Source organism: Watersipora subatra, chromosome 6 (assembly GCF_963576615.1).
Source record: "Watersipora subatra chromosome 6, tzWatSuba1.1, whole genome shotgun sequence".
In the NCBI taxonomy this organism is placed as follows: domain Eukaryota; kingdom Metazoa; phylum Bryozoa; class Gymnolaemata; order Cheilostomatida; family Watersiporidae; genus Watersipora; species Watersipora subatra.
The window spans coordinates 30,104,896-30,128,064 of NC_088713.1; the positions used below are offsets into that span (position 1 = coordinate 30,104,896).

The 23,169-nt window shown below is 36.7% G+C and overlaps 1 protein-coding gene across 1 annotated transcript in view; it reads right to left on the reverse strand.

Annotated features, from left to right (window-relative positions):
- Nucleotides 1-1,810: 1,810 nt before the first annotated feature.
- Nucleotides 1,811-23,169, reverse strand: part of LOC137398483 (G-protein-signaling modulator 2-like) — a 74,257-nt gene continuing 52,898 nt past the window's right edge. Inside the window, exons 14-16 of the mRNA XM_068084601.1 lie at nt 9,437-9,565; nt 7,957-8,049; nt 1,811-2,302 (exon numbers count right to left, since the gene is read on the reverse strand). Coding sequence (XP_067940702.1) covers nt 2,249-2,302; nt 7,957-8,049; nt 9,437-9,565 — 276 coding nt within the window. The 3' untranslated portion in view covers nt 1,811-2,248. The remainder of the gene's footprint in view (nt 2,303-7,956; nt 8,050-9,436; nt 9,566-23,169) is intronic.

The following is a 23,169-nucleotide window of genomic DNA, read 5'->3' on the forward strand; positions in this document are numbered from 1 at the left end:
CCTTTTCACTCCTGACTTCGACTATTTCGGGAGTTGTGTTCCCTTGGTTCGAAGCATAACTTTATCTGGGTCACATTATTGATACTCCCTTCATGTTTATGAGTTTTTTAAAGCATATTTTGAAAGATGACAGTCTGATGTTCATTTTGATACCTGAAATGTGGTTGATAAAAACATTTTACCAAGCAAATCTCATGATATGTTTCAACTTCCTGAACTTTGAAGGCCGCCATGTTTAGTACATTTACTGAAAGTCGGTGCTAGATTTCTGAGTCAATCCAATAAGTAGCAAAAAACAATTTTCAATTATTTTGAACGCAACATAATCTATGCTCAATCTATTCCGGCTCACTTTACTAAATTACGAGTTTGAAAAATTAATTAGGCCTGACCTGAGGTCAACTGGAAAATAACTCGGACTGAAAGGATTAACATACGTCTATGTTAACCCTTTCAGTCCAAGTCATACATAACTCTATGTTTCCATTGTGTGGATGATGCAGATTTGGAGTTGTGTTACCATGTGATAAGTGTTTCAAGGTAAATATGCATGTTGCAGATTAACCAACAAAGATAAGGAATTTTATGTCAGAGGTCATAGCAGCGCACTTCTTTCTCGTTTCGCAGCACTCTTTTGAAATAGGAATGACCTAAGTGTGGAAAATGTTTAAAATGAAATAGGTTCGGTGGCATTTTCCTGCGCATCATTCGTAAGTGCTGTTTTCATCATTTGCAAGCATGAAGCATTCGATAACAATTTGCAAATAAAAGAGTGAGAGCCGTACCTTCTGCTTCCTGTCAATCATGACAGGAAAAGCGGTGCCATGACAACATGACATGATATGCTTCCTGTCACGACAGGCTGGCAAAAATTTAGTGTAAGGTTAAAAAAGTAAAAAATACTGAGCAAAATAGTGGTCATTATCAATATATTCACAGCTTCTCCAATTACCTACTGAAAATTAGCGAGAAAGCAACTCCATATAAATGCAATGAATAATGTTGGAGTTGCCCATCTTGTTGAAAATTTTATGTCTACTGTATGGCTCGAAACAGTAGCGCTAGTGAGCTCGATAAGATTTCCCAAACTAAGATCTTCAGATCGAATATGATTACTATAACAGCAATGAACACTGAAAGTTCAAAATGCATGAGTAATAGCAAAAATTAAAAACCAAAAATTCAACTTACAGACGGATTCTACAATACTACTTAGACATTCTTGTCAGATGATGGTGAGTAGAGATTGTGAGCTAAGTTGGAGTTTTTCAGATTCTTTCAGCTACTTCTATGACCTCTCCGTCCCAAGCCATGGAGCTGATTATTGAGACCGAAAAGCATTGTTGAACATGACAGTTGAATGCATTGTTATCAAAAATGTTGCAAAATGAATTCTCATTTTTTCATTTTAACACCAGCAACCTCTTGCCAATTTCAGAGTCCATTCTCAGTTCTCACTGCCCAGTCTTGTAGAAGGTATTATCCTTGAGAACCAGGTCTAACTTAGCCAGCGTTGTAGGTTACAAAGTTATCGATATTGTCGAACAAGGTGACAAAGTATGTTTCAGAAACAAGCAGAACCGAAAAATATTGACTATTAGTGACAAAGCAACCTGCTTTATACCGTATTCAAACTTATCTACCAACAGAAGGCAACGCCAATACTAAATAAACAACATTGCTAGATTGCATCAGTAGCCAAGTTTAAATCTTTCTGGGTCTTTTCTAAGTCACCCACCATGTCAACAAATACCTAAGCCTTTTTGAGTTAAGAATGAGTGACACCCAATAAACTAGGGTTACATACTGAAGATACCTTTTATTCTTTCTTTTGCTTAGACACAATAAAATAATTACGTTTCATGTATACAAAATAATATCGTTCGATAGTAAGCAGTTGCTTAATAATACATGATGTTGAGCTTCACACAGTCGATACAGATCTAATGTTTGATTGGCTACTACCTCGAGTACAAACCAATAAAAAATGGAAATGCTTCAAATATTGAAATATAGTATTCAATAAGCGGGTAAAAAGAAATCAGCTTTACTATAGCTCACGTGTGATATGCATACCACATACATAATATTGCTGTTTGGTGTACATCGATTACATAAAAAGATTTTCGGAGTTATGCTTTCATGGAAAAAGAAAAAGCATGAGGACGCAACTCAGAATATATAAATTATTCAACTAGCTAGCAAATGTACAATAATTAGTTGGTATTCTTGCAAGGATCATGGCTTCCTATTTTTTCTTTTTTTTGTCTGATGAGTTTTTGCTGTTAGTCGTCATGGAAACCTAAAAATAAAAACACACAGATTAATAATACATATGACAATTTACAGACCGCAAATCGGAGTTATGTTATGTTTTCAGCGTTAAAGATGAGCTTACACAAAGTATTTGTAGACTTCATCAGAAAGTATCCGTATTTTCCCATCATTTGCGTTTGTTTTTGATATTTGAGGTGATCTGATTGCCAGGATGTTTCAAGATTAAAATTGATAAAACTTGATCCGCGATTCAAGCTCCAAGAAAGAAAAAGTGAGAAATGGCGTCACTAGCTGTTATGGTGACAGTTGATATCAGCTATTGTGTTCAAGTTGAAATGTTACCCGTGTCTATTCTGTCAGCCTCTTTGCAATTATGAATGTCATAATAGCGTTTTCGCTTGATTTGAGCATTTTAATCACAACAAGTTTTATCGATTTTAATCTTGAAACATCCTGGCAATCCGATCACCTCAAACATCCAAAACAATCGCAAATGATGGAAAGATACCGATGATTATGAAGATGATTTGTGAAAAATTTATGTAAAATTCTGTGCAAGTTCATCTTTGAGAAAAGGTGGAAAATAAATGTGTCTGATTGGCTAATGTGTCTGATTGGCTAATGTGTCTGATTGGTTGACAAAAAGGAGACTCAGATCAATCACATGGATCATATGGCTCGATAGAGAACCTACCAGCAGTTACCAACTACCATGTGGCAGTTGGTGAATAACTCAACCATAACAAAGGTTTTTGGCAATGAAGCAGTTACAATGCAGTCAGACATGAAGACCACTTCACATTTTAAGAGGCATTTGCTGGTAGTGATGATTTACTCCTTTATTTTTGCTAGAAACCACCATAAACCATATACCTTTAAATGCAGAATCTTTTAACAATTAATACGAAGTGAGTCTCCAACAAGCAGCAATGTAATTAGTTTTTTTCGAATGAAAATACGTATGCGACTGACCTTGACCATGATCAAAATATAGCCTAATTATTCGCTTATTAAATTCTCAACTAATTAACTTCGTGCTCCTACAACATAATTTGAACAACTCATGTAATAACTTGTGATCCTGAAAAGGTTCATAAAGCCTGGTTTTCATATACGTCGCAAAGCGCCGGCGACAGCATCGTAGGCTATTACCGGTGAAATGGGAACCTACGCGCAAGTTACCGCCGACGACGGCCAGTAGTTGCCGACGCCAACACAATAGTTTAGCACTGTTCAAATTTCGCGAACGGCCGCAGGCAAAACTTTCCCGAAATGCACTGTACAGGTGAAGGTCACCATTACAGAAACGGCATGGTGAGCGAACATTTTACTTGATTACGCGATTATGTTTAGCGATACAGCGTATAGGTGAACAGATGCCGCCGAGCCTAACGTCGCAAGCGTTTTGCTGCGCAAGTTACCGCCGGAGTCTGGCAATCGTTATGGGAATCAGGCTTAAGAGTGTGTAAAGCAATTTGTGATCGAGCGCTGAAAATACAACAGGACAACACAACTCCATCACCTAGGCCATAAAATGAGACTTAGGTTTTTGCTATATTTTACTAGAACAAGGAGAAATTTTTGCACAAAATGAGACAGAAATCGTGACAAGGATAAACAGGTGTGAATTACTGGGGTCTATTAATTTCTGGCTGTAATTAACGGGAATGGTTGACTACAGTCACCAGTAGAAATTCTTTTAACAAATGAAGTTGCGCAAAGTTTTAGTAAATTTTATCATAAAGCATCCATATTTTTTATCACTTGTGGTGGTTTTGTTTTCAGTGTTTGAAATGATCTGCCATATTTAGCCTTTTAACAAATGAATTTGCATAAAGTCTCAGTAGATTTTATCAAAAAGTAAGTATCAGTATTTTTCTACCATTTGCAATTGTTTTTTATGCTTGAGACAATCTGACTGCCAGGATATTTCAAGATTGAAACCAACAGAACTTGATCGCGATTAAAGTGTTCAGATCAAGCATAAGTGCGATTATGATATCTATAGTTGCGAATAGGTCAACAGAATAAAGACGCTTGATGGCACAACTTGAACACATTAGTCAGTGATGTAATTTCGCACATATATTTCTTCTGAGCGTTTCATTTCAACACGTTCGAGTTTCATTGATTTTATTCTTGAAACAATCTGGCAGTCAAATCACCTCAAACATCAATAAGAATCACAAATGATTGAAAAGAACCAAAATACTTTCTACTAAAACTTTTACTAAAAAATCTACTGAAACTCTGTGCAAGTGCTATAAGCATCTGTAAGTGTCTATAATGCTCAAAATGTGAAACAAAAAAATAAAAGCCCTAATCACTGGGGAAGTGAAATCAATCACTAGTACTTTTACGGATAATGGGAATGAACCAACTGATAGTAAAATATATTAAGAGATGTAGAGAGGCTATTCACAGTCATATAACAGTGAATAGCCTCTTTCACTGGCTTCATGCCGCGTTTCTATTAAAGCTGGGCGGTATGTCGGTATTACCGTGTTTTTGCGGTACTTGGTTTTAAAACCGAGCGGTAAAAATGTCACAATGAAACCGCGTGGTGCGGTTCGGTCGTTCACGCACCGAGAATACCGAACAATTATGTCAACATTCAATCGGTATCGGTACGCACTCAGGTAGACCGAGCAACTGTTGTCACATGGTAAAAGTGGCTCCAAAATAGAGCAGATTGATTGGTGGATGGAGATGATGATTCGTCGCAGGGGGCTATCCTTTGCAGGAAGAAGAGTCGTCATGCTAGAATGTACGGCGAGAGTATCGCAGAAGGTAAATGCTTTCATTGTTTCTTATTATACTCGATGTTAGGCCACGAGTGGTCACACTTAAGGTTTGTGTCGGTACTTGGTGCATTAGTTGGTATGGCTGGGAGGCATTTGATTTTTCATTCTACTCTCTAAGTCTAAATCTATCGTATGCATGGGTGCGGATCATCATTTTTTTATTTTTGATTCAATAAAGATTGATGCTAATCAGATGGACAGCCGTGAACATTGACTTGCCAGTTATTGCAGTTGTAGTGTCCGTACTATTTTTTTATAAATTTAAATGGAGAGGAAATATTAGCTAGGCAGCAGAATTAATGAGAATATTATTTATTCAATACTCGAACTCAAAATTTTCGAGTTTGTTATGACTGTCAATGATAATTTCCAAACCATACACTCTATCAGTTGCATTATCTTTTTAATTGTAATAATTAATTCCTTATCATTAGGAGTTTTGTTTCCAGTCTGGACATAACTAACCGCCTGAACTTAAATAAAATCTATCATTTTAATAATGTGCGTTATTTCTTTGAAGCTCTTGAGAACAAAATTTTATGATATAGACATTGTTTAAAGCTTTTAGAATGACAATTACTGGTATAGACATTGTTGCTTGCAAAATTTTACTCTTCGCCGACTGCTCTATATTTTATGTTTCTGTTTACTTTGTAGTTCGTACTCTAATTGATTTTTGTCATCATTGGTAGGTGAAGACACCGAGGATGCTGATTTGGGGTTTTTATCACCATCATCATCATTGAAATCTACCGAAGATGCAGATTTGGAAGTTTTAACACCGACATCATCGAAATCCGATGTTTGGCAATGCTTTGATACACTACATTAGATGTAGAAACCACGCTGCTTACTTCTTCCATGTTAGTTATTAATAAGCACGCAATTTATTTGTAGATGTATGTAGGATTGCAGTAAACGCTGTCAAGTTGAATGATGTTTTATATACGGTATTTGTAATTACATATATAAATAAAATAAATTGTCGTTCATTGCTGAAGAGCTGGGTTTATTCTCAACAAACATCATACATGATTTTATGTGTGTCTATGATTTTGTATTCTATGGTCGCTTTCTACACGCTCGCCTAAAATAAAGAATACACAATATTCAACTTTAAAGTTAAGAGTGGTGGAATGAACCAACAGGTGGATTTTGCAACCTAAATGCCATCCCTTGTACCAAGGGACCCTGTACTCAAGTAGAGCTGGCTAGTGTTGAGTAGCAATGGTAGGTGAACACAACTCCCAAAAATTCATGCGGTTTTGTCTCATTTTGCGGTATTTGTTGGTGTGTAAACCGAACCGTGTGTTTTTGGGAGTTGTTCTCTCAATGTCGGTATGCGGTACGGTATCGGTTTAAACACGTGCGGTCTCGGTATACAGTTGGCGCCCAAAACCGCCCAGCCTTAGTTTCTATATGTTTATTACTCATGTCCCGTTGTTCCGCCCTTTGACCTTTGATTACCCAGAGACACATTCTAAACCCCAGGGTCAGCTGTAGATGCTATTTCAATAATATCCATTTTGCGCTTACTTCTTAAAATTTTGCCATTGTAATACTATTGTACTATTCGCATGCAGAACTAGTACATCAGCCTAACTGCCAGCATGATCAAAACGGGTAAAGGATGTATGTATACATTTTTTTTGCATAAGCAACCATCAACAAAATGATGTTTTTCTTAACATGCCAAACACCAAATGAAAATACAGAATTCAGGAATTGTTAAGCGAGCTGAACAAACTACTTCAAAAATTGATAATCGAATAATATTGAGGAGTCGGAATAGTGAAGGTGAATTGAAGGTCATAGTAACAGAAAGTTCATAAACTGAAACATACGGTGGTGGGTGCAGTATTTTCGTGTCAGGAAACAGATAACAATGTTTGTCATGCGTGTGGAAGGATGGATACAAATGTTCCGGGCATAGTTTACGAAGAGTTTAAAAACCTGATAACTTTCCTTGATCATTTTAACCCTTTCGCCACCGTAAGCCGATGTATCGGCATATCAATAGGGTTTCACTTTTCTTTTCATTCCGAAGCCCTTACATTAGCTAGACCAATCCAATTTTGTCTCCAGTAAAACAACCTTGTTGTCAATCACTTGTTGTCAATCACTTGTTGTCACTCACTTGTTGTCAATCACTTGTTGTCACTCACTTGTTGTCACTTGCCAAAAAAATAAAAAGTATCTTGGTTCAGTGATTCTATTTCTAATTATTTTTCAAAACGGCAAAACCAGATCGTTGTCGTCATGACAAGGAGAAACACACCACGTTCGTTCAACGCAAATAAAACGTTAGAGATTGTACGAGAGTGAGATTCACTTTGTACTCATCTTGTAGAAACTTTTGTTCTGAATAAGATGCATTTTACAGTAAAACGATAACTGCTTTTATTCTCGAGATATTGCTTAAATACTAGCGGTCTATCGAGTTTTTGAAAACTTCATTTTATTAATTCAGGCAGAATATTCATTCGGTAAGATTTAATGAATGAATTTTAGTGAAAGAGTTAACAAGCATTAACAATGCAAGGGCAGTCTTGACAAACAATGAAAACAAAAAGTACTTTCTTGGCATCGCCACAATGCGCATCATTTAAGAAGTTATTTGCAGCTGCGCACAGAGACAAGGCTTAATATCAACAACTACAGCAAGAGCCCTTCAACCAGGTAATTTATGTATACAGCCGATATTGATGCATGAAATTAATTCTGTTGAACAAGAAATAGTATTGCCGACTCGGATGTACATATGGCAGGGACGGGTATGAAGTAACCAACCACATCCACATATGGCAGGAACTGGTATGAGTCAACCAATCGTATGCAGATATGGCAGGAATGGGTATGAAGTACGAAGACTCACCTTGCTGGTGCTAGCTTTTGGTGTACTTGCGGTCACTCTTGCCTGTGAATCCGGTTTTTTGAATTCGTATCGCTGTTCATCCAGCCGGTTGGACTATAACGATACAAGATAACTTTCGCAATTAAAAGTTATCTAATCTTGTCTGTTGCTGCCATATGCATATTAGTATGTATGAATTTTTATAGGCATTCTAAATAAACAAAGTGACGTTTAATAATTGAGTGTAAAAATCAAAAAAATGATGCTTTTCGTTAGAAGAAAAGGGACAGCAGCATCAGGAATTGAGTGAGTTGAAAAGTATATATTCAAAGTTGAACGAAACATATAAAAATAATATATTTAGTTTGTATAGAGACTCATCTATAACTCTCTGCGATATGATAGGCTTAGAGGATGTGCTATACATTATCAAAGCAACAGATCAACAATCCTTTAACGTGTAAAAAGCTCTAAGGGATGACAACTCCAGTACTAATGACAGGTACATCCATAAAATGAAAATTATCCCTTTCTATGATCTGAGAGCTTTGATTATTACAGTTAGCTTTGTATGGCTAGTTGCTATATAAATATATCTATATATACTTATTAAAGTTTCCTGTTTAGACATTTGAGTCCCCCAACAAAAGAAATTTATGGAAAACTATAAAAATGTGGATCTATAAGTGTTGATTCCAATGACCCTTTACTGACCCTTCTCTTCACAATAGTCTATGGGAAGAGTTATTTCAGCACTTGTGATAACATTAGCTAATTTCAAAGCAAAGTGAAGCCACTTGACATCGGAGAAAGGAGTTTCTATTAACGCAACTAGATATTTTTCAGGCATTTTTAAGTATTTCTTCAAGGTATATTGTTCAAATACTTTTTCTCAGTGTTTTATCGGCACACCAAACGATCTCTCACAGAACATTATTCTGTGAGGTACTAGTAACATGCCTAAAATGTGTAACATATCTGCACTTCAATAAGAACTGAGCCTATCTGTCTCTCCGGAGCCATGACGGGAGAAAAAGATTGCATCATACAAGATTTGAACCTGCGACATTCAGCTTTAACATCTGGCGTGCTATCATCTGCTACCGATCTTCCATGGTGTTAGAATTATTGTTCATACACTTATTGTCAGTGCTTAATTGGCAGACCAGACGACCTCTACCAGCATATTAGTAATTATAATATCACCTATGCTATAATAATAATGCTCATTCTAAATACAGAAGCAAAATGAAAACAAAATGTTTTCATATTTTGTCATTAGCAAGTTAATGACAAAATATGAAAACATGTTGATCCCCTTGCTGCCAGGGGGTTATCCTCCGGCAGCAAGTGGTCAACTTTTACTATGCTGTCGTGACAACCTTAAAGGCTAAAGTTCAGCAAGCTTAGGCCTACTATATATCTCAGAGAAGCCTAACACTTAGACCTACTATATATCTCAGAGAAGCCTAACACCACCCTCGCCTGGATATGCACCCACCTGCAGTCGAGATATCATACTGAAGAAGTCTTCATCCGGTACAGTTGGGGCAGACATTTGGTTGACGTCTTTTCCAGTGGCAGCACCCCCACGAGGCAAAGTGGTACGCTGTTCCTCTAGCCGTGTCGACTGCAACAATGGAATCATCGAATATCACATTCAGATTGTGACAAATCATACACCGTGTATGTAGTGCGATGGAGATGAACATGATAAATGGTAGGATAAGTTATCCTACAGGATGAAATTATTCGTGGAATTAAATTTCGCAAAAAATGTCTTTTCATGCATATTAGTGGACCAAGTTATTCGCACATGAACACATTGGCAAATAAATTGATCCGTGAAAGCTGCTATCAATAGAGAAAAACCTTCCCACGCGTATACCATGTGCTTAGGTTTCTATTTAGCTGAGAAATAAATGTCGATCATGCTAAGCTATAAATTTTTGGCTGCATCCGGAGGTTTTCATGAATGTTCGTCAATTTGGGGGCCTTCGGTGAGCCAACAACTTGTAGTAAATTATGAGTTTTTTAACGTAAAGAATTACAGGAGAGACTTTTTCGATGACGATGCTGTGCCATTTCCGAATAACTTGTGACAACCTTGAAAACTTTGTAAAGAAGTGTGATGCATTGGCAATGGGCTCAACTCAAAGCACCAGCGAAGAGTTTAAAAGAGTTTGGAACTCAGCAACGTTTACTAACTTTGCCTAGTGGCTAGTTTTTAATTTGAGGTAGTAGTTGTTCCCCCTTGTGTTAAAAATAAAAATAATTATTCGCGGATTTTAATAATTCGCGAAATTGACTGTACAGGAACTCACGAATTATTAAATTCATCAAATAATTTTATCCTGTGGGGTATTATTAGGAGAGAATGAGTGGAGACTATGGGTTAGTGGCCCATGACTATGTAGACAGTAGCTCTCTCTAAGGAATCGATGAATTGTGCCAGGAACAGTTCCATACCACTGAAATAAGCAAGTATCGAGTTTCACCTCATCCCGGTGCTGATTCGCAACACTGATTAGAAACGCTGCCTTTGACAATGGCAAGTCTTGCAGCGAATCCCAATGAGACTATGTTGGCACTGTCCAAGGGAATACATGCATTGTGTAATGATAGTGTCCGGACAGGTTGCAACGCAATGCATGCTGGGCCAGATAAATTTATCTCCCGAATTGTCCAAGCCGATACAATGATTGCGTTGCATATTAACATTGGATCTGGCATGGATGAATTTTTTGATTTCACAAAAAATCAGATGTTTACAAACTTGACAATCTTTAAAATGAACAATTTCAAAGCCCGCTTCAGTCTTTGGGATGTCATGAGCTGTGCACACAAAATCAACATAGAATAATAAGAGCCTGAAAGCCTGTCAAACAAAAACTTGCTTCAACTCTCATACAATAAAAGGTCCTTCATGACAATCCAGCGAACTTGACCCTTCAACCTGAGTATAATTATGTTAAAATGAATGACACATAAATCAGCGATTCCAAATACTTCAAATTTATGTTTCAGCATCAACACATATTTATAAACAGTATACATATCTAATTTACAAGAGTAGGAGTGAAATGGTGCGCTAACAACAGGGATAAATACCTATTATAGCTTCGAGAGAAATTTTTTAAATAGCCATGATATATATCAACTTTTCTTACATACAAAAGCTAAGAAATTTTTACTATAATATTAGCAGGGTCTGTTCATAGTTACAGTTGGAGGCAGGGAAAAAAGATTGCACCATCCGAGGTTTGAACCTATAAGAAAGAGCTTCAGCACCCGACACACTATCACATGCATCAATCATTTGCCTTCCGTGTTTAAGAATGATTATGCGAATACTTATTTTCTGTGCTTTATTGGCACACCTGACGATCTCTCATGGGGCACTCGCCTACCAGATTACTCGGGTCTATAAAACCTGCTATAAACAACATTATGACTGTATTGAAGCAACAAATGTGACATTCAAGGCTCAAACTGTGACATCTGGACTTCTACAAGAAAGAATATGGAGTTGCTTACCCTTGCTACGATGAAAGGCTCAATTGCTGCCGACAACAAGCTGTTACTGCTGCCTACACTAATTCTCATGCATGTGCAAAAATAAAAAAGCTAGAAACTGTTACTTGGAATCTTTGGATGGTCTTGTCAGCCTTTTTATAATATTTTTATTATATTTAGGAGGCCAAATAATGACAGAATAAAATATATAATAAATAGCACAAAAAACTCAGTAAATATTTTAAAATATTACAATAGTGATGTAATCAATAGCGATTAACAGCAGCAGACAATAGACTAAATTCCTTAATCGTGTGCAAAAAAATTAGTGTTCGTAGCATAGCCCCCAACTATATTTGGTTGGAAGCACGCACAACTATATTTAGATTAAATATTTTGTTAAAGTATTTGGATTAAAATTTGGTTGGATTAAAATGAAATGGGATAAGGTTGCCGTAGAACATATGAATTTGTAACGAATGGAGATTGCTGAAATTGATTCAGAGAGCTCCTCCGCAAAACTGCAAGTGGGGTCACTTCTTGGACAAGCAAATACAGTGGAACCACGCTAGACGATATTGATTCGTTCCAGTGTTGGCATCGTAAGGCGACAATGCCATATGGAGAGGTATAGAAACCCATAGTAAATATCTAATGCAGACACCCTCTGGTAAAACAACATCAAACTTCTATATATAGAATGTACAGTATGTATATATACGTACTGTACATATTAAAAATTAGTAACAAAATAGTATTGTAACCTCAGTAACTATAGCTACCTACAGTAACTTCAGTGTATTTAGTGGTTATGATCTGCAACAAAATGTAACATTACAATGTACTGTGCCGTACCGGAGGGAGTTCTTACCTTTAAGACAGACTTTAATATAATATAAACTTTGAATTTAACTTAAACAAATTTAGCTAATTAAACACACACTTAAAATTGAGTTTTAATATTTATTTTACTGAACTTGAAATTTTTCATCATCTAAAATTTTATCACTCATCTGTTTTCAGTTACGTACGGTTTCACTATGATTTATAATGCTGAACTGAGAGAGCGAGCATCGTAACTCTTTCAGGCGTTGTGAAGATTTTGGAAAATAGCATGTGCATCTCCATTATTTCGACGTATTCAGCACACCGATTGCCTAATTTGAATTTTGAAAAATTTTTTGACGTCATATGTCGACAGAAATGTCATATAGAGGGAACGGAAAAACATTGTGTTCCACATTGTAAGACGACATCGTAACCCGTGGCGCACTGTACATAAATACGATCAACATGGCCAATGACTCAGGAGTTGTCGGCCTAACAACTCTCTTTTTTAAATACCAAACCTCGTTCTTAGTAAAACTCTGTCTTATCTAAGAAGCATAACTTTTAGTAAACAAGTGATGCAGGAGAAAACAAATCCAATGAGGTGAAACGTGGAGAAGTAATCAGGTAGACGTGTAGTTATCCCTAGCGCTGCCGTGGGTAGAAGCTGCCTGATAAACTGCAATTAAAGTCTTATTAGCCAACATTCTCAACAGACAATAGATATTGACTCTGTGTAAGCTCGTGTCTGGAATCCCCGCGGACCGAATGTCCGGTATATTAGTAGGGAGATGTAGACAGACTGTGACACAGGACACAAAAGAGAGTTCATATCAGCATCTGATATCAGCTCAAGACGCTCTTCAACAATCAATGAGTTCGTGTGAGCCAGTGCTCTGACAATCTTGTCCCCAGTTTTTTATAACAACAGCTTAATAATCGAAGAGTTCTGTTATATACTTCAGATTATGTCGAACTAAATTTACAATTATTTACTATATATAATCCGACCGTGTCAGTCCGTAGGCACAGTCAGATGTTGAGGAAAAGTTTGCATTGCGAGGGATTTGAAATCAGAGAGTCGGCTTGGCAGCCAGGCACAACACCATCAGCTCTACTCGACCACATTGCTGCATTTAGGAATGATTGTCTACTTGTTTATTACACCTGATGAACTCTCATAGAAACGTGAGTGTACGAGTAACTACAGCAACAGACACATGATCTCAACACACAACAATCGCCTAAAACATGCTCCAATGAATTCCAGCTAGGAAGGGTTCTTTCTTCTGGTGCTGATGGTAAGAATAGCCAGAAGGAACCTTCTTGAAATCTAACTTGAAAAACTTCCTGAATCTAACTGGTTCAAGAAGTAATACAACCAGCCCAATAAGTAGTCATGAATCAGGTCCAAATGCAGGTATTTGGCTAAGTCCAGGTAGTAAATGCTGAATAGAGACGAGGAAATAAGACAAAGTAATACACATATCGTAAAAGCATCTAAGCATTGCAGATGGCGACACAAATAAAGCAATATTGGCCTGTTGGTACTTTTGTCAAATGGCTGGTTCACACTCTATTGTCGGATGTTGGTGTTAATTCCACAATACTTTGGAAGTCGTCTGTGATTTATTAATAAGATATTATGGGATATGTGAGATGTGATATTATTAATGAGAGGACATAGTCGACGTATTAATACTGAGAGGACATAGTCGACGTGTTATTACTGAGAGGACATAGACAACATATTATTACTGAGAGAACATAGTTGACGTGTTATTACTGAGAGGACATAGTCGACGTATTAATACTGAGAGGACATAGTCGACGTGTTATTACTGAGAGGACATAGACGACATATTATTACTGAGAGGACATAGTTGACGTGTTATTACTGAGAGGACATAGTCGACGTATTAATACTGAGAGGACATAGTCGACGTGTTATTACTGAGAGGACATAGACGACATATTATTACTGAGAGGACACAGTCGACGTGTTATTACTGAGAGCACATAGTCGACGTGTTATTACTGAGAGCACATAGTCGATGTGTTTTTACTGAGAAGACATAGTCGACATATGGCATTGTGCGCACCAGCCTTACAAAAAGACTGGTCATCATGCAATGCTACTGCTATCACTGTACTACGGATATACAACTGCAAGTATTACTGAACTATAAGTAGTGCATTGTAACTAGTACACTGATGTAATGCATTGTAACTAGTGCACTGATGTAATGCATTGTAAACAGTGCACTGATGTAATGCATAATAAATAGTGCATTGATGTAATGCATTGTAATTAGTGCACTGATGTAATGCATTGTAAATCGTGCACTGATGTAATGCATTGTAAATAGTGCACTGATTTAATGCATTGTAACTAATGCACTGATTTAATACATAGTAACTAGTGCACTGATGTAATGCATTGTAAACAGTGCACTGATGTAATGCATTGTAACTAGTGAACTGATGTAATGTATAATAACTAGTGCAATGATGTAATGCATTGTAAACAGTGCACTGATGTAATGCATTGTACATGGTGCACTGATGTAATGCATAGTGAATGGTGCACTGCTCTAATACATAGTAAATGGTGCACTGATGTCACGCAGATATCACATAGAAATCACAATGTACTTGAAAAAATGTGAATACAGTAGCCATTCCTACAATGCAAATAATGCATTACGAGAACGTCTACACTATAGGAAATTTACGTTATAAGAACAGTAAAATACATGTAAATTGCCTAATCCATGCCAAGATCTCCCCAAACTCACCCCTTTGGCCATAAAAAACAACTAAACTTAAGTTTTTAATTTATCGACTACAGTAACTGTAGCGTTATTGTTATTGGTTCGCATACACAACTTTTATTATTTTGATCTTTTCGTATCACTTCCACTTAGTCTATGATCCATTACTATATTAATTTTACAACACATTAAGAGAAGTGCACACGTTCAATGTCAACTTACATCAATTTTTTTTTCTTGACAGGAAGGTCTACTGTGCAAAAAAAAATTTTCATGTTAAAATGTGTAAAATATCTTCACTACAATAAGAACCGTGCTTATCTGCCTCTCCGAAGCCATGACTGGAAAAAAATTGCATCATACGAGATTTGAACCCGCGACATTTAGCTTTAACATGCGGCATGCTACCATCTGCTACCGATCTTCCATGGTGTTAGAATTATTGCTCATACACCTTTTCTCAGTGCTTAATTGGCAGGCCAGCCGATCTCTACCAACACACTAGTAATTATAATATCACCTATGCTATAATAATAATGCTCATTCTAAAAACAGAAGGGCTTGTTAGCAAGCTAATGACAAAATATGAAAACATGTTGATCCCCTTGCTGCCAGAGGGTTATGTCCACAACTTTCACTATGCTGCCACGACAACCTTGAATATATTGACAATATTGAATATCTGTCATTTTTATTAACAGCAAATGCTACAAATTAAATAGTACATTGAAAGATACGCTAAAATCTTCTTTTACTACCATGAAAAAATTATCAAAATATCTGACATGAAGTCTTTAAAACTTGTAACACTAAAAGGTTATTAAAACTTTTTTTTAAAACCATTTAGGGACAACATAACTGTGATTCTAAAACAAGATTATATTAAGTTCTGTTGAACGCCCGCTTTTTCTATAAAAAAATAATAAAAATCAACAATAATAACAATGGTGGCTGATGAATCGAGTGGACTGAATAACATTCATAGAGTACACACATTTATAGAGTATACACATTCATAGAGTATACACATTTATAGAGTATACGCATTCATAGAGTATACGCATTCATAGAGTATACGCATTTATAGAGTATACACATCCATAGAGTATACACATCCATAGAGTATATGCATTCATAGAGTATATGCATTCATAGATTATACGCATTCATAGAGTATACACATTCATAGAGTATACACATCCATAGAGTATAAACATCCATAGAGTATACACATTCATAGACAACATAGTTAAACATATCATGAACATTTTAACTGCTTCAAAGCTCTATGAAAAAACTGCTAAAACCGGAAATACAACAATGTTTCATTTTCATATCTTGACGATTAGGAAGGAATCTTTTTTAACGTAAATCCATATTTTAAAGAAAATCATGCATCCGACTTTAGCAGGCCGAGATGACATATCACTTTATGGAAACCGCTTAAAAATAAACTCAAAACTGTTCTAAAACAAAGTTATTATTTATAACAAGTTGTACAGTGGTCTCTTGAGGTATCTTGAGGTACATGTTTAATCCGTTTCAGACCTGAGCTTAGATTCCAAATAGCTCCTATTTCAAATAATTATTTTTTATTTAAAACAAAGGAAATAGATTGAATCCATTCCAACCATTTAAAACGCTTCTAACCCACCCATCATAACTTCCATAACTATTATACCACTATACAGTACTGTATATTTTAACGTAAAACGTCCTTAAAACTAAAAATCAAAAATATATGAAAAATGTTATAAATGAAGTGAAAAATTTATACTGTATTCATACCTTCATGACAGATGAATACACTAACAAAGAGCTTTTCCTTATCATGCTCTTTAGGATATTCTGGAAATACTTTGAAAATTGGGGGCGTTTGCATTAGATAATGATTATAGGTTGTAATGTCGACAAAATGTCATATGCACCTCCATACGACATTCTCACCTTACGATGTCAACACCAGAACGAATTACTGTTGTATGGCGTGGTTCCACTGTAAATATATTTACAGCAACATTTTACAACAAAGTTACTTGAAAGAAACTGTTAAAATGTGTTGTTGGTAAGAATGCAGATTTTAATATAGACTAACCACTAGTTGACCCTCTACAATCATAAAGTGACCTTTACGCACCCTTCTGTACCATAAAGACTCATTTCAATGTATCCAGATAACAACTCTATAGGCATGGCAGAAAATGTCTAAGAATATCTAACAACAAAAGCCACAGGCTATCTAGATAATGATGCCACTAGAGCAAAGAATGGACTAGTTTATCAACAATGCAGAACAAAATCAATAATTCATTAGCCTGTGAACCTACCTAGGTTTTGGCAATTATAATTTATCATATTTGGCTAGCTATGATCAGATCTAAACCCGACTACAATCATTTCACTAAGTAATGATGAATTCCATCACAGATTTCAACACAGTGAGCGCAGCTAGCATGCCATGCGACCCTGTCGCTGAACACAGCTGAAAATGGGACTATTTACAACTGTCAGCCTTTGGAGGTGATCTGGCAGTAGAGGATGCGGTCATATAACAATATACAATGAACGCTGCCAGCTGTCCCCTAGGCAGCTTTACAAAGGGATCAAAGTATGCTGACACATATTCCTCTCATCAAAACAAATACAGTAACAATGGAACTAACATACGATTAAGTTAGATATCTCGTGGAGAAATCCACAGGATTGTACTTTACAAAGCGTATGGACTCATGTCACATTTTGTATTCAAATTAAAGAGTCATTCCTCGAACTAGTACCAAAGAGATACCTTATGATCTATCCTTGACCTCGCCTTGAGTGACTCGCCACTCTGATATAGCTATACCATTTCTGTAGGAAACCACTTAGCGGGTGTCGCAAGTACGATAAGACATTTTGAAATAGTGACCATTACTCTATGGAACCATAGAGGCGCTAACAGGTTGGGCAGACAGGCTCACTAACTATGATAATCATTTCGCAGCGTGAAAAGACATGAAAGAAAATACTTTGATAACTTGGTAAACAGCGAAATGATTGGCTGATGTGAGTGACTATGAATCTAATTGGTTTCTGACTTATTGACAAGCTGACTATTCCCTATTAATATTACAAAACTGGAACGAAGACTTTCACTAGTGTTACACGCTACGAATTTTTGTCGTACTTTTCATCTTTGAAGCATGTAAATGGTTTAAAATGTTGAACCTTTAATTCTTCGAAGCGATTCAAACCTCCGATTCAAGAGAGGCATATTTTTAAAAACATTGTATCAACAAAGAAGTACTGCGCATGATGTAAACACCAATATTGGTATTATTGCATAAATCTTGCGATTGGAGGTAGGATTTTCATCGTCTTCATTAGTGACGTCCTTACAGCATCTTTACGCAGCTCTGTTTTAACGCACGTGTTTTAAAAATATTCTCTCTGAAATAAAAAATATTAACTCCGAATTTGAAAGAAAAATTTCTTACACGTTTTGACATTGACATTTGACCTTAGACACACTTTAGGAGTGTCAGCCACCATATAAAATATGTGCCCCGTTGTAGCTAAAAACGCAAGAAACCAATAGGAAACCTATGGAAAACGCGGAGCTGCGTAACAATTTCTTCGTAGCAAGTGAACTCGTCAGCTATGAATAATTGGGAGTTGTGTGACCATTCCTACATATTATGTAAATACATCCTCCTCATTTCTACAATTAAAACCACAACTTTGAAGCTCAAAAATTCGTAGCATGTGACATTAGTGATAGTAGCATGTGAATTATGAAAAGTTGTAATGCAAAGGTTTCAACACTGTATTAGAATGTAACTATCTGACCAATTATACTGCTAGAGGGACAGCTGAGCAGTGAGCAAAATTGACAGGAGTCTCAAAGTGACATTTATTATAAATAAAAAAGTCACATCGACTTCTATGTTTATCTGGTGTGTGACAGACGGGTAAATAACTCATGTGCCACTTAGCACGAGCACCGTAGTGGCGCGAGGCAATGCTCCTTACTTCATATGGCAGCTTTTCAAAAATACAGTCAAATGAGGAGATCCACGATTATTACCGGTACCCAGACAGTTGGGTGTGTTGTGAGAGAGTGTCAGGCCAATAAGGTGAGTGTCAATAAAGTACCAAAGTGAGAGGTCAATAAAGTACATAGAATCAGTATGTGCATAATAATTATAATGCAGGCATTAGGAATGATTGGTACAGCGGTTGCAAGGCAGTCCAACTAGCAAATGGTCACGAGTTCAAATCTAGAGTGAAACAATATTTTTCCCAACATCCCAGGGTGGCTACGGCTGAGCCCTGTAGTAAAAGTTGGATAATAATGACTCTACGACATAGCAATACAAAGAACTAGATGCATCGACTAACAATGTATAATCCTCATGATATGAATAGCTCTCTTATGCATATGGCTCACTTAAAATTTAATAGTGGCCTGAGCCATGAAGATCATCTAGTTGGCCCCAAATACTAATTGTAAAAACTTGATTTCATATTAACTTTATTTCATCGACCAATTTTTACTATAATAAGATATGTGTCCGTCTGTCCATAGCCATCTTTGGATGTTTGGCAAAAATGATGCATTACACAGGAATTGAACTTCAGTATTTGGCTTAGCAGCCAGGTACACTACCAACTGAGATACTCGATCTCTATATGGCGCGGCGGATTAATTGGGTACATAGTTATTACACATGACGACCTCTCATACACGTGACTGCCAAGGTACTAATGTTGATAAAAAAGTCAATCACATCGTGTGAGTGAAAAAAAAATATAAAAATATATATACAGAAATGCAAACAAGAGTATTACTATGATCTGCTGTCAGAGAAAAAACTCAAATCAGGGCCAACAACCAACCTGTGAAAGAGTGGCAGCAGGCTGAGCCTTGAATAATCCAATGATGCTATTGACAGCCTAGTGGTAGGTTACTGTACAGAGAGATCAATTCAGGATAGATAAAGAATATGAATATTATGTGATAACAACGCATAAGTATATATATACACTTTTATAAGCGTAACAACAGCGGCTCTGCCACACGAGAGATAGAGAGACCTACTGAAGGAAAACAATTAAATGACCGCAAGAATACAGAGCTATTTATAAAATTAATTCATTCCAGAAACCAATTTGTAGGTAGAAATCCATTTTACAATATAAATTCCCTAATCTGTTCCAACCCAACCCACAAAACTCGGATATGGCATTTGCTCAAATTACAAATACATGAAATGGTTAAAACCTGTAATAAATACATGTTGGAGTTAAATTACCGCATAATAAATAAAAAGTATGCATAGAAAGAAAAAACATACAAATAATGAAAAAAACTACAAACGCATGTTAGCGGGCATTCGCTGTCTAAACAAGGCTAAGGGAAGACCGCTGGAAGTGGGAAGAGAGCGGTCAGAGAAGGTGGCTGTTGTGATGCTGTCTTGATTTTGCTCGAAAAAATGTTTTTAAAAAATTAGTGTAAAGTTTTATTTAAATCTGCATGAACTGAAAAACTGTCATCGTATAGAAAACACCCAACTTGAATTGTTAGAAACAAAAGTTGTCCTACACTATATGTAACTAGTTGGATGCCTGGCGTTGCCCAGTTAATAAAAGCCTTTGCACAGAAAATTCATTTTTATTTAACATGCAACAGCAGTTACCATTCTAACTTTCAAACTTCATATCACAAGGAAAATGTTTTGTGCAGGTCAAATAAATTAAGAAACAAAATAAAACAACTATAAAAGAGTTTAAATGTAAATGCGGAATAATTAGCAAGTAATAGCTAAATTAAGTCTGTATTCCTACGATTACAATAAAAGATGATTTGGTAATGATAGAATTACTAAAAACTGAAAAAAACAAAATAAAAATCTATAAAAATGCTAGGAGCTGTATAGCTCAGTGGTTAAATGCATAGTTTGAGACTGTTGCGGGTGCAACATCCATGAGATCAAATTTATCGCGTTACGAGCTTTTCTTTCCAAGATATTAATAGCTATAACTAGACAAACAGACATTTGAACAGATGATGAAAAACTTTGGAATTTATATATGTGAACTCCAAATTATACTACTGACGGAAGAACAACCCGTGTCGTTCCCAGATTTTGAAATTGAGTGAGATGTGTCGTACCCACGGGAAGCAACTGGGCCAGGATATCAAACAAAAACACCAAACTGTAAAAGGTCTTCCAAATCTAGAAACATTTTTCATAAGTTGAAGTACAATTTATACCAAAAGACGACATAACTTAAACTATTTCGTAAGTGGTCTTCTGTATAGTGTAATTGCACTATCCTGCAATTACCTATAGTACATTACTTATTGCAGTTACTTGTACCTGCCGTTCGAGACGGGTGCCTCCTGCGATAAGTGAAAATTCGTGACATAGAAATAAGTTTTGAAAGTCAATTTTTTTGTTAATTAGACAGAGTTTCCTCTTGTTCTTATGTTCATTAGATGATGCTGAGAGTCTTAAGAGGGTATTTAAGAAGGTGAAGAAGAACGTCACAAGCCACTTGCTCCTTCACAAAGCATATCAGAAAATGAACGAGACGCAAAAGCTGCTATCGCAATGATACCCATAGAGGTAACCCATAGAGGTATCTCACGGAGTATGAAAGAGATTTATGTATTTAATACATTCAATTTTTTTATTTCCATTTTTGCTTATATTTTCTAACTTTTCATGAAGATACTTTTTCCCTGCAAAACACTGCCATAAACGGTGAGCCGCAGTGTTGCGACGGATTGGTTGCTGTATCTCTTTCAACCTTGAGAACTCATCTTCGGGTCACAAGTACAAGCAAAAAGTGGCATGCAGATCCTCAGATCAAATCTAGAATAACATCATTTCTCTTACAGGACGGCCCACCAGAAATACGCTATGCCTGGCCCATGCCAATCGGTTTGTGCTAACCAAGAGTGTTAACATGAACACAACTTTGTTATGAAGTTAAAACTAAATGTACTGTAAAACCTCTAATTGAATGCCACCTCTATTTGACCAACACCATAGAGAAAAGGTGGAAAGGTAGGGCGCTATGGCATTCAAATAAAGGTTTTGCGGTACATGTAATCTGAAGAAGGAAATATTTAAGTTACAGGTCACAGAAGAGGTTGCTATTTCATGATAGCTAGAGCAACAGATCTCCAGCCTACCGCTTCAAATCATGAGGAATGCTGAGGCAAACAATTCCATGTTAGTTTTTATTATTTGATACTAGTAAATTGGCGGCTGTGAGAGATAATCAGGTGTAATAACCACATGTACAACTAATCCAAAAATATAGCAAAGTGGTTGAGTGACGCAGATGGTAGAGTGCTGGTCTACCAAGCAAAAAACTGTGAGTACAAATCCTGTAGTAAGTAATCTTTTTTCCTAATGCTCTAAGCATGACCCTGAACAGAGCGGAAATGGCCCATTAATAAGCTTGTAATCATTACGAGTCATGAGCTCTCACACAATCAATCATGCTAGTAGTAACCCATACTATTTTGGCAAGCACTTCAAGTGTGCGTATTTTACCAGTTATAATAAGTGTGACCGCAGTTATTCCATTGTATTGCAATGTAGTCGCTGGGCCTAAAGCCTGGTTCCCATATACTTTGCAAAACACCGACGACAGCACCACAGGCTATTGCGATGAAAGAACCTACGTGCCGGGTATCGCCGAGTACCACCGGTAGTTGCCGGCGGTCAACACAAGAGTTTAGCACTGTTCAAATTTCGCGAAAAGCCGCAGGCAAAACCGTTCCGAAATGCACTGTACAGGTAAAGGTCACCATTATTGAAACGGCATGGCGAGCGAACATTTGCATGCGGTTAATGGCAATGAAGCTTTATGTGAACAGAAGCCGCCGTCGAGCCTAGTGTCGCAAGCGCTTTGCTGCGCAAGATTACCGCCTGGGTCTCGCAATCGATATGGAAACCAGGCAAATGGGATAGCACATCTGTCCAAGTTCATATCCAGTGCAAACCAGATTTTTGCTTCTAAAACTACCGCTACAACTGAACATACGGACAATAAATGACTAACATCAAGATTTATACAGATTGGCTCCAATGAAGTCTATTGTCTAAAATACCAAAGT